This window comes from Chionomys nivalis, chromosome 15, assembly GCF_950005125.1.
Source record: "Chionomys nivalis chromosome 15, mChiNiv1.1, whole genome shotgun sequence".
NCBI lineage: Eukaryota > Metazoa > Chordata > Mammalia > Rodentia > Cricetidae > Chionomys > Chionomys nivalis.
The window spans coordinates 22,102,183-22,115,613 of record NC_080100.1 but is presented as its reverse complement, the minus strand read 5'-3'; the positions used below and the strand labels follow the sequence as shown (position 1 = coordinate 22,115,613).

Below are 13,431 nucleotides of genomic sequence, written 5' to 3'. Positions count from 1 at the left end.
TTTGCTCTACCATCCTGACCCTCTTCTTACCCGAGGATAATTTTGAAACCTTGATATAAGGCATAAGAGACTTGTTAAGATAAGGCTAAACAAACAGCAATTTCGTATGACAAACACCCAATGTTTTAGTTAAAATTTTGGTTAAAAGTACGAGCCCTCTGTGAGGGACAGAATGAAATGGGCAGAGAACTGAAGGGTAGACTGACTCCCTGATCCTGTTCTGCTATATTTTTTTTCAAGTTCCAACAACGATTTCCTCGTGTGCTTCATTCTATATTAAAGGCAGGCAATCTCATGTTATGTGCACACTTTTGAATGGCAACCCAATCCCAGTAAATATTTTGTTTGTTTTACCATTTTTTCCTTAATGAGCTGATCATATTTCCTCTGGGACTGAGCCAGCTTCTGTTTCGGAAAAGACATACAATCAGCAGTCACGCCTTCTTTCTGGACCTTAGTGTCTTCTTCAGTCTCTTTACACTGACAAGCAACAAACAAATCATCTGTACACTGTGCGGGGTTCCTGGTTTGCTGTGACCTGTGGGCATAAGGTGGGCATGGATCAGGACTCTCAAAAAGACGCAACAGAAGGCTAAAATATCCGCAGCTGGAGGATATTAACTTGCTTTCTTCTTAGTTAAGGTTTCTATTGTTGTGAATGGACACCATGACCACGGAAGCTCTTATAAAAGAAAGTGTTTAGTTGGGGTTGGCTTAGAATTTCAGAGGATTAGTTTAATATTGTTATGGCAGCATGCAGGCAGCTACGGTCCTGGAGAGGAGCTGAGAGTTCTACAATTAGGTCCAGAGGCAGCAGAATAGATCCCTACACTAGGCCTAGCTTGATCATATAAGACTTCAAAGTCCACCTCTGCAGTAACACATTTCTTCCAACAAGGCCACAACCTTCTAACAGTACCACTTCCAATGTGCCACACATTCAAATGCATGTCTATGGGGAGCCATTTCTATTCAAACCACCACACTGCCTCAGTTCAATTTTAAATAAAGATATACAGTAAACTCACACTACTCTCAGAATCCAGCATCTGTGCAGCAATGCCATAGCTCAAAGTTCACATCTGGCAAGCTCGTCATCCTGCGGTAGAGTCACAGTTATTCTGTTTGTAAACTGTGTAGCCCTGAGTAAGTGCTCTCCAAATGATTTCTCTGTGAATGTGGGTTGATGTGAATGCCTACCAAATGCAGTTAGAAGGACTAAAGGAGCTGACACTCCTGAATCACTGTGTACAGCGAGCAACATTTTGCAAGCACTTCCTTAATGTCTGCTATTATTACTGCTACTGGCCCCATGGCTTGGTTTCTTCCTACAAAATGAGAGTATTGAGTGGGAAGACCTTGAAAGTCCTCAAATTTAGATCCAAACCAGGAAAAGGAATGGATACAATGAAATAGGGGACACGAAATAACATTTTGAGGGTAGGCTAACTTCACAGTTCCTCTTTCATAAGTCTCAAAAACCTCAATGTATAATTTGTAATTAGCCAAAGAGAATGCTGTCGCGGCAGTTGTACCCAAGTCGCAGGAGTCAGGGGAAGCTGCAATAGTCATGTGGGTGCTGCATGAAGAGAAGGCAGCCAACCACATGCTGGGTCAGGTACAGAGTAAGAAGCGAGTGCCTTTTTTGTTGTCTTAGAGACCATTGCGGTAAGAAAGAAGCAAGTTGAGAATTCTCCCCACAAACACCATAGACACATTAGCAGATAACATAGATAAATCTCTAACTTCAAGGCTGAGAGCAATTTAGAAAGAGGTAGCTGGAAGTGTATTCATAGAGAAAAGAGACAAATGTATCCTAACGTCACCAGAAAAAATAAGTCAAAATGATGTGGAATAAACAGAATTCTGACATCTTAAGAGCAATGACAATTAATTAGCAATGTCTCCCATGAGGATCATCTTCATAGTCACCAGGGGTTTTTAGGGTTCCAACCAATGCAAACTTGTTAAAATAAAGTTTACCTTTCTTAAACTGTTGTAGTAGATCATGCCTATAATGCCAGGAGGCTCAAGCAGAAGAATTATGAGTTCAAGGCCAATATGGGCTGCAAAAATGATTTAAAAGAACAAGAAACACTATCCTTTCACACTGACTACTTGGGAAATATACATTTGTTGTTCTTTTAAATAGGGAATTTAGAAAGTCAGAACAGGAAAATAGATATCAAGTGTTATCTTTTAGACCAAGTTTGAAAAATTATATAAAACCCACTCAAAGTAGTCTCCCAAAGAACATATCCAAAGGTAAGCAGGCATGCCAGGTCATTTGGATAGGGGAGCCTTTCTTCAGGCCAGGGAAGAAAGCCCTTCCCACAGATGAGCATGCTTTGAGTAAACCAAGAGAAAGGCTGGTGATACGGTGTGGCTGGAGAGCGAGAGATAAACTGGGTTCTTATCCATCTGCTCAATGCTATGCTTTTCCTCGGGTCACAGCATGGACATCTCCTAGGAAATCTCTCTCAGAAGTGATCCAGACACTCCAACTCTTTTTATATGTATGTAATATGTGTTTCAAGAGGACTCTACAGTGGTAGGGTTCCCTACGACCTTTCCAAACGCTATTTCTGCTAGTTATCCTTCTCTATGTCCCACCTTCTACCTTGCCCTAAAGGTCTTTATGTTTGCTGTCCTTCCCCATATTTCCTCCTCTACCTTGCCCTACCATCTCCACCTCCATCCTCAGTTAACCCTACCTGTTCCATTGCTTTTCTTATTACCCCTGTGCTCCACCTTTCTTTTTTTGAAAGCTCCACTGCACGGCCCCTTACTGACTTCCTGACCTCTTTGAGTCTTCCAAATAAAGTACACATAAGTGAACATTCAAAACTATCATCCACAGATGAGAGAAAATATATGACATTTGTCTTTCTGGGTCTAGGTTACCTTACTCAGAATGACTGTTTCTGGTTCATCCACTTACCTGAGAATGTCATAATTTCTGAACTGAATAACATTCCACTGTGTAAATGACCATTATCCATTCATCAGCCAATGGACATCAAAGCTGTTTCCATTCCCTGGCTATTGTGAATAAAGAGTCGCCATGACCATGGATGAGCAGTTTGGTACTACAACTCTGTAGTACAGTATATGACGAGATACAGGATATACAGTGCTGTGGGGTATATGCCCAAGAGAAGTGTAGCTGGATCATGTAGTTAAGTGAATTAAAATGGAGATACCCCATAATAGGGTGACAATGCTCTTATTAGACACAGGAGGCTAACAAAAAAAATCCAGGGTCATGAATGGGCTACTTCTTTTGGAGTTGTTGGCCAGTGAAGTTCTGTAGACTCCTAAACATTATAGACTATTGAGAATGGCCTCTATCGACTCATATATTTGAAGGTTGGTCCCCAGTTGGTAGAACTGTTTGGGAAGGATTCTCCTTGTTGGAGAAGCTGTGTCACTGGGGGTAGGCTTTGAGGTTTCAAAATTCCATGCCATTCCCAGTTAGTTCTCTCTGCCTCATGGTTGTGTCTCAAGATATACACTCAGTTGTGGCTCTAGCACCATGAACACCTGCTTGCAGCCATGCTCTCTGCAATGATGGTCATAGATTCTGAAACTGTAAGCTCTCAATAAAACTCTTTCTTCCTGAGTTGTCCTTGGTCATGGCTTACAGCATCTGATCACAGCAATAGAAAAGTAACTAATCTATAGCACACCCCTCCTCCCAAAGCTTAGCCATCATTTCAGAAGTGAGAGTGGAAAGACGGTAAGAGCTCGAGGTAGTGGGTGACTGCAGGGAAACGGGGTCTTCTGGACACCACAGAGTGATTGCAGTTAGGAACTCACAGTCATTGTAATCACATGTACGAGACCTGCACACGATCAAGCCAGACAGAATCCCAGCATACAGAGAGGAGGTGGGACTGAAGTCTCAACCTTAGCTGAGTTACTGTTGGCAACTGATGGATTCTGGGAGAGGGAGTCAGTTCTCTTCAGAGTATCACTCTAGTGGGTGGCTATACACTCAACAGTGTGTGGTTAGCACAAATTGTACTCAGTAGTGACAGAAGAAGACCAAGTTGGGTAGGCAGGGAAGGGGGTTGGACAGTATTAAAATACTTTGTATGAAATTCCCTGGTGTCGGGGAAGGTGGTGGGGATGGGAGGAAGAGAGGTAGTGGGAACTGAAATTGGCAAGTAAAAATGAAAAAAGATAGTTTGTTTTCTTTTTTAAAAAAAGTAAAATAAAATTTCCCGGGTAGGGAAGGGGGTTGGACAGCATTACAATACATTGTATGAAATTCCCTAAGAACTAAAAAGATACACTCCAAAGGGGGTTCAAAAATTTTCTCAAATTCTACTAAGATACAATTCATATTATAGTCTGATTTAATCTCCCTTCTCTAGTTGCCTCTCTTCACTGCTTCCTCCCACCTCCTGAGAGTCTTACTGGCCTTCTAGAAGTAAGTTCCACTGAGGCAGGGTCTGAATCATATTTGTTTCTCAAACCCTATCTAGCTCTCAGGAAATTTAAGCCATTTGTTAGTGAACAAGGAAGGGTTAAAAAAAAAAAAAGAACATGAGTCTTTAGAATGTTTAAAAGTACCAAGGAGTAGGGAAACCTGTAAAAAGAGATGATCAACTCAGAACAGCTAAAGGACATTTTCACTCAATAGAAAACTTTTACTTGAGCTTCTTATTTCATAGATGTGGTATGGCCATGAAGTCATGAGAGAGAATGCTAATTATGGATATTAAAAATCATAAGCTCTAATGTTTTAATTAAGCCTTGAAAGAGATTATGTTGAGATCAAAGCAGCAGTCTTCAATAACAACCTCAAAGAAGGACAAACTTTGAGGTCTTCCCAGGTGAGTTGAGAACAAAAATCCCTGAGCTAGCTTTGAACATTTAGTTAAAAGAAGGTTAAAAAAAAAAAAAAAAAAAGGTGGCTGCATGTGGTGGTTTGAATAGGAATTGCCCCCCTCCCTTGACTCGTGTTTGAATGCTTTGTCCAAAGGCAGTGACACTATTAGGAGATGTGGCCTTGTTGGAGGAAGTGTGTGGCTGTGGGGGTGGGCACTCTCTCTTGATTGAGGATCCAGATGTTCAACTCTCAGCTCCTTCATATTAACCAGAGTCTTAATATTAATTATAAATGCTTGCCTGTATGTTACCATGCTTCCTGACATGACATAATAGACTAAACCCCTGAACTGTAAGCCAGACCCAATGAACTATTTTCCTTTTTAAAAGTTGTGTGGTCATGGTATCTATTCACAGCAATAAAATCCTAAGACACCACATAATCATGACAAGTGAGATAGCTCAGGAAAAGTCAGAATAAAAGGAATCAGCAAGGTGAGTGAAACCTTCTTAGACTGTGACTCATTCCATTTGTTGAAATAACAAATATAAAGCCTGATTGGTAATATATTTGAAGAATGGTTATTTCCAGTATGCTATATTGTGAACTCTACATCTTAAAAAGATTTATTTATTTTTATTTCATGGGTATTTTGTATAGGCAGAGATTTCCTGTGCCAGCAGCCACTCTCAAATAACCATAGTCTTAATATTAATTTTAAATGCTCAGTCAATAGCTCAGGCTTATTATTAACTAGCTCTTACAATTTAAATTAACCCATTTCTACTAATCCATATGCTGCCCCAAGGCTCGTGGCATACCTCTCTGGTGTGTGGCAACAACTCTGACTCTGCCCTTCTTCTTCTCAGGGTTCTGTCTGGCTTGCCCCCTAACCTTATCCTGTCCAGCTATTGGTCAGTCATCTTCTTTATTAAACCAATCACAGTGATATATATATCACACAGTGTAAAGGGATATTCCACAGTTGTGCCTATATTATGCCTGTGCACCTTGTGAATGTAGTACCTATGAAGGCCAAACAAGGGTTTGGATTTCCCAGGACTAGAAACAGGTAGACAGCTATTAGCTGCCATGTAGGTGCTAGGAATTGAACTCCAGTCCTTTGGATGCATAAAATGTGTTCTTAACGGTTGAGTCATCAGTCTCAGAGATGAATATAGAATAAAAAAATATAGAATGCTATATTTTTTTAAAAGTCCATTTTTATAGTTCTATAACATTTAACCTGATGATGTCTTATAATATGTAATCTTCAATAAGGTAACCACTAGCCACAGGTGGCTATTATGAGCATGAAATATGGTTAGTTAGAATTAAAATGCTCTCAAAAATATGAAAATAGGCTGAATTTTGATGATGCACTATGAAAAAATTTTATAAAACATTAAACAGCATAAAATATTTAGCAATTACACATAATTATTTTAAGTATACTGAAGTAAGACAGCATTAAAGTTAAACATACTTTTGTTTAGTTTTTATTACGGCTCTCAGAAAAATGTAAATGCTAAAAGTGGTTGACAGCCATTGTGTCTCTCTACAATAGCCTGGAATAAAGCAGTGGTTCTCATCTAAGGCAGATTCTGCTCCCGGGGCCATTTGGCAATGTCACAGATGGGACAGTCTTATTTGTATATAGTGGCTAAAAGCAAGGTATACTTCTAAATCTTCCTAACAGAGAGTTATCCAACTCAGAAAGTCAGTAGTGCCATGATCGCCACATTGAGCAAAGCTAATTGTTGAAAGTAGACTACCTGGATTAAATACCGCTAATTAGCTGTGCAATTTGGGCAAACTGCTCAGCCTCTCTCTCTCAGATTTATAATTACCATCTAGACAATGCCGTAATGATGGTCCAGACAGCTCATCCTTACAGAGTTGTGAAAGGACAGGCACACAGAATCTGCTCAATAAGAATTGATTACTAGGATGTAAAACTAGGCCTGGAGAGATGTCTCAGTTGCTAGGAGCACTTAGGACTCTTCCCAAAGACACAGTTCAGTTCCCAACACTCAGGTCAGGTTGTTTACAACTAACTCCCTGCACCATCAGGGGACCCGGCACCCTCTTCTGGCTTCCACTTGTGTCTGAACCCACATACCCCTCCCCATTTGAAATTTAAGACAGTAAAAATAAATTTAAAAATGCTTTTGTGCATCTACTGTCTCTTTATTTCACGAAATCTTACTCTGAGTTTTTGTTATGCTTTTCTCCCGGGATTTACTGAAGTTGTTCTAATGCTGCTTTATTTTATAAACGTGAACATCTTCATAAGTCAGGGAAGTACAACTGCTGTCCATCTTTCAGAAGTTGTAGGCACCAATGGAGGTTATTCCATAATCCTATTAACATAGACAGCACAGCTATGGACCTTTCTCCTCTATGGAAAGTGCATGCATAGCTTTTCAGCCAGACTTCCCGTAATGTGGCGAGTGAGCATCCTGGCAAGGCCTGTGGGTACTTACAGGTGGAAGCAGAAGTCCCAGTCGATGTCATTGCTAACGGTTGGAATGCGGATAGGGTTGGCTTGCATTTTCCTACCAAGAATCACAAGTGAGGTCAGTTTTGGGGGAAAGGGCTTAGACGTTTGTTCTGTTTTCCTTCTGCTGGATATTCCTAACTTTATAAATGAAAACTGCTAAATATAAATCTACAAATAGACTATGCAGACCCATGTTGAGAAACTCCTAAGACGATGAAATGGGAGGTGTTTTTCAGAACCGTATTTCTTTTTCCTGTTGTCTACTCTATATTACGTCCCCAAAGTTCCTTTAAAGTATTTCCTAAAGGGTGCATCTTTTACATTTACTGGGTCATCCGAACAGTGGTGACCTGTTCAACTCAAATACTCTTTGGCAGCGCTGAGGGAAAGCAGAACCAAAAAGCAATCAATTTTCCGTGTAAACTGAAGTGTTTTAGTAAATCTTCCCTTTTCCGGGAACCACACCACTATTTAATAGAAAGTTCTAGTTAAGAGGCTAAAACTCCTGTGCCTACTTAGGCTGCTGTTAGCTGTTGACAAAAGTGAACCACTTGGGATGGGAGGAGTTGATAATGATTTGTAAAATGCATTTCTAAAGGCTATCCTTAACCCTTGGATGCACACACACTCCACTGAACATTTACAACCTCCTAGACGCTCCCTGAAGATTACTGTGGCAGCTTTTCTTGACCCAGGCTCCAAATACCAGTTATACAAACACAGGATAGGCAGAAGGATTAACCTGCCTTCCTAAGCAGTCCTTCACACGGTTCCCGGTTTCCGTACGTTACACAGGGCCCTGGATTAGGACCCGGCCCTTGGTCCCCCCTCTAGGACAAATCTCTTGCTGTCTCTCCGCAGTTTTTCTACTGTTGCTTCCTAAACGTGGACCCTCCTGAGTGCTAGGCCCCATCTTCCCCGCCCGTTCAGGTGCCCTGCACTAAAAGGTGAGCACCTTTGGCTCTCCGACCCCTAAATGCCTTCCCGGCTCCCTCACCCGGCTGGGCTGGGCAGTTAGGACCTCTGCTGCCTCCGGTCAGCCTGCTGGCCAGGGCCCTGTCCTGAAGCACAGAAGCTAGGCTTCTGAACTTGGAGACAATGCGTTGCCATGGGGACGGACGCTGTCTTAGCAAGAACTCCAGTGAGCCATGGCAACGCAGGGCGCTTCCGGCTCCACAGAGGGCCCAAGGCGGGCTCTCTAGGGCCACTCTGGAGTGATTGATGCCTTGCTGCTGTGAATAGTCCCGTGGTGCCTGTCTCACAGGGACATTACCTCTCGAAGATGAAGGAAAAGAGGATAAATCCCTGGAAGAAAGGAAGGCGGCCTCAGGAGCCTGATAGTTTTAAAACTGCTCCGTCTGTGGGTGTTTTCGGGACTGATCCTTGGCTAGGCAGTCCAGCCCGTTCCAGAAGTACCCTGCACTTCAGCAGTCCTGGTCTTCTGGGTCCCTAGACATCAGAGACAGACTCCCGTAGCTACTAGCAGTGTTTGCATCGTCGGCGTTAACTCTCTGGATAAGGTTGGAATCAGGCTTGGTGAAGAAAACAGTACCGGAAATAAAGACTTAGGGCCAGGAGCTGTCAAATGGTTTACCATTTCAGAGGGAAAGGCACATTTGGCAAACACCACAAAGCCCTAAATAAAAGGTCACAAGCACACAGTAGTGCTACGAAGATGTGAAGGAAATACTGGCTGTGGCATTTCAAAGTGATGTATTGAGCCCTACTATGCACTGGTCCCTTGACAACCGAGCAGGTAAGCCCCTCCTGCTTTCAAAGGAAAGATTTGGTATGTTTTACATTCTTACACGTCTGGGTGGAAATTTATCACTGACATTAGAGTGTCAAGAAAGCCTTTCAAAGTTGGGGGATTTAAATGAGTGTTCTTTCATATATGTTAAAAGCTAGATGGTCTGTAAGCACGAGGTTTAAATCTGTCCCCACAACCTCCTGAGCCAAAAATTTAGAAAGATCCGCTATGTTCGTTCTCCGGCTCCTAAGAGAACCTTCAGTTGAAGCAATGGTCAGACTCTGAGACTTTTTCTTCCATTGTCATCTTAACCCTGTCCCTCAAATGTGGATTTTAGTAACAATGTATGACTTAGGTTTCTTTGCTAACTCTGGAATCGAATGCCATTTGTCTCCATAGTTAGCTCTAGTATCTAGCATGTACACTCACATCGTCTCCCTTAATCCCAAGGGAAAAGCAAGCAGTCTCAGAATTTCAGAAGTAGAAGCAGGACTGAAGCAAATTTGAGGACAGCAAGTGCCACATTAGCCAGGGGTACATTGTGAGACCTTGTCTCAAATAAAGGAAAAAGAAAGAATACTCGAGAGAACACAAATGTAAAGACTTAGCAGGGAAGTAAAAGCGCATGCAGAGAGCTCCTTGAGACCCAAATCTAATGGGATTACCTTCAAAAGATTCTAAACCTACGAACTATGAAATATAAGAACAAGAAAATCCAAATAAGTATGTTTTGGAACTTTGTTGTTGTTGTTTTTGGTCTCTCTGGACAGAATTAGATGTTCTCTTAGTTAGATTCAGCTGTTAGTTTGACGCTGCTCAGTTATGTTAAGGAGTTCCAGTCCAGGGATTGTTTTCATTAGGTTGTCAGGCTTTCTCAGGTGCTACTTGATGTAGGAGGACCTAAGCAAGTGTGGGTGGTACCATCCCTAGGCAGGTGGGCCTGGCTTCCTAAGAAATGTAGTCAGACACGAGCTTGGGAGCAAGTCAGTAAGCAACATTCCTCCACGGTCTCTGCAATGTCCTGCCCTGGTTGAGTTCCTGTCATGATTTTCTCAGTGATTTGATGTATGCTATCAGATGAAACAAACCCTTTCCTTCCCAAGTTACTTTTGGTTATGATATTTATTTATTTATTTTTTTTTTAAATATTTATTTATTATGTATACAATATTCTGTCTGTGTGTATGTCTGCAGGCCAGAAGAGGGCACCAGACCTCATTACAGATGGTTGTGAGCCACCATGTGGTTGCCGGGAATTGAACTCAGGACCTTTGGAAGAGCAGGCAGTGCTCTTAACCACTGAGCCATCTCTCCAGCCCGGTTATGATATTTATTATACCAACAAAAAAGCAAACTAGGGCCAGGTGGTGGTGGCACACGCCTTTAAACCTAGAGGCAGAGGAGGCAGAGATCTGTGAGTTCAAGGCCAGCCTGGTCTACAAAGTGAGTTCCAGGACAGCCAGGACTGTTACATAGAAAAATCCTGTCTTGAAAAAAAAAAAAAAAAAAGCAAACTAGTACAGATAGTACAGATATCTTATGGTCTTGGTCAGGGCTCTATTGCTGTGAAGAAACACCGTGACCATGGCAATTCTTATAAAGGAAAACATTTAATTGGGGCTTGCTTACACTGTCCGAGGTTTAGTCCATTGTTATCACTGCTGGGAGCATAGTGGCAAGCAGGCAGATGTGGAGAAGTAGCTGAGAGTTCTACATCTGGATCCTCAGGCAGCAGGAAGAGACACTGGGCCTGCCTTAGGCCCTTCAAACTTCAAAGCCCACCTCTCAGTGACAAACTTCCTCCAATAAGTCTACACCTACTCCAAGGCCACAGTTCTTAATCCTTTCAATTAGTACCACCCCTTGCTGACTAAGCATTCAATTATATGAGCCCATGGTAGTCACTCTTATTCAAACCACCGCAGCTTATTTCACTCTGAACCAATCCCTGCTCCTGCCTCAGTATTGGCTGTTTAGCTCTTTATTAGACCATTAGGTGTTTAAGACAGGCAAATAATCACAGTGTCACAGAGTTAAACAGTGTAAACAAAAGCAACACACATAAAATAATATTCTACAATACTGGATGGGGAAAGAAACAGGTAAACAAGGCCTTGTAGGCAATTTTTCCACCTATCTGGTGATTTCTCAATACCTACAAGATGACAGGACAGGTTTGATGCACCTTGTGAACAGTATGTTATCAATTGCATTTAATATATGCAGTTAAGTATAAGGACTATTATCAGTTCTCTCTCATTTCTGTAACAAACTTATTGGCTTAAAAAAACACCTACAATTTTGGCGACCAAAATTTGTGTTACTGGGCAAGAATGCACAGAAGACAGCCATTTTAGCTATTTTTTTCTTCTGCTTTCAAAGCTATTGAGGCAGTATGTTCAAAGTTCCCTTGAATTCCTGTTCTTTCCTCCATTTTAAAGGATGCCTGGTGAGCTGGCATGATGTAGCTCAGAGGGTAAAGGTGCGAGCTGCCAAACCTGACGACCTGAGTTACTCCTAAGGACCCACACGATCAAAGGAGAGAACAGAATCCAGAGAGCACAAAGTGTTCACTGGCTTCCACATGTTGCACTATGGCACACAGGTTCACACAAACATGTATGTGCACAAACTCAGACACAAATAAATAAATGCTATCAGGATACTTCTAGGAGTTCTGGAGTTAGAGTAGGCCCATCCTAATGATCATCCAGGACAATCTTAAGGTCAACTAAGAAGCCATTTAAATTATCCTCTTCCCTGTATATAACAACTTATTCACATAGATTCTGTCTTAGGTAGGGTTTCTATTGCTGTGAACAGACACCATGATCACAGCAACTCTTTTAAAGGAATGCATTTATTGGGCCGGCTTACAGTTTCAGAGGTTTAGTCCATTGTCATCATGGTAGGAAGCAGGGCAGCATGCATGGAGAGGTAGCTGAGAGTCCTACGTCTTGATCCACAGGCAACAGGAAGTGAACTGTGTGTCACATTGGGCATAGCTTGAGCATAGGAGTCCTCAAAGTCCACATTTACTTTGCAGTGGCACATTTACTCCAACAAGGCCACACCTACTCCAAAAAAGCCACACCCCTAATAGTGCTACTCCTTATGGGAGCCATCTTCTTTCAAAACACCACAGATTTCAAAGTTTGTTTGTATAAATAGACCTCTTGGAGAAAACTTATTCTTCCTACCAGAGTGTTTGACATGACTTAAACGCACAGCTTCCAAAACTTCTAGAGGTAACACACAGGGAGCTTTTACTACCAATCTTTTCTGGCTATGGCTTTTTCTTTTCTCTTCCCCACTCATCTTGTACAATCTGGTAGACAGTAAACTCTTAACTGTGTTTTCTTCCTCTTTTAGGGCCTGGCTTATAATGAAAGTGAAGGAATCTCTTCATTTTTACTCACTCCCATCTCTTGGGACATAAGTCCTTCTGGAAGCCTCTCCACAGGCTGGAACTCATTCCCTATTTGCTTTCAAAGACTATTTGTGGTGGCCATCATGAGAGCTCGTTTTGGTCTTTGATTTCTCCAGTCTCCCATGCCCTCCTGTAATGTTCAACAGCTTTCAACCCTGAACTGCTGGCAGAAATCCCCCACTTCTTCCCGAGTCTGCTGCCCTTTCCGGCTCTTTGTCTTGCGGTCGACATTTTAACTTTTCTCAAAGAGCATCACCTCCATCACTGTTGGACAGCGTTTCTGCTGCTGTCAGCACCCAACATCCCAGAGCTGTCACAGTGCAAAAAGTTGTGCTTCAACATGTTTGGGAGGTTCTCCCCGCAGTGTATCATATGTTTATCTTAGGAAGAGTGGATTTAGTTATTGAGGGCTCTGGAGCCTGTCTTAACAGTTTATAGAAGAACAAATATTCTATGATTCATCCACTACGAAGGATAAGACCATTCTTTCTCACTAATATGATGATGTCAACAATACTTTATTCTCCACATTGGCGGAATTATAATGGGAAGGTAGAGTAAAAATGGTCTCCTTGAAAATTACATGAAAAGTCCTCACTTGTGAATGCATAAGATAGACCATTTTTACAGCCACAAGGTGTTTACAGATTAAAGACTCATCATCGAGCCTGCAGTTAACTAAATCACAGCACTAGGAAATATTGTCCTGCAGTTAAAAAGAATCTTCATATTAAAATACATTCCTACATAAGACTGTCTCAGGTCACTCATTCAATGGTTGTGGTTTCTGGAGAGTTTAGCTAAGGGCTGGGAACCAGAAGGGAAAGGTCTGTTTTTAGTTTACTTAATTATCCTAGTTATAGGCTGACACCTAACCATGGAGGGAAATATCCCCTGCCCAGTAATCTGTC

General features: G+C 41.8%; 1 protein-coding gene across 1 annotated transcript in view; it reads right to left on the bottom strand.

Moving 5' to 3' along the window:
• The window catches only part of Ttc23l (tetratricopeptide repeat domain 23 like), a 44,160-nt gene extending 35,795 nt beyond the window's left edge, over positions 1 to 8,365 (bottom strand). Inside the window, exons 1-3 of the mRNA XM_057790190.1 lie at positions 8,343 to 8,365; positions 7,324 to 7,395; positions 355 to 538 (exon numbers count right to left, since the gene is read on the bottom strand). Of these exons, the coding sequence (XP_057646173.1) occupies positions 355 to 538; positions 7,324 to 7,391 (252 nt within the window). The 5' untranslated portion in view covers positions 7,392 to 7,395; positions 8,343 to 8,365. The remainder of the gene's footprint in view (positions 1 to 354; positions 539 to 7,323; positions 7,396 to 8,342) is intronic.
• Between the last annotated feature and the right edge of the window lie 5,066 nt (positions 8,366 to 13,431).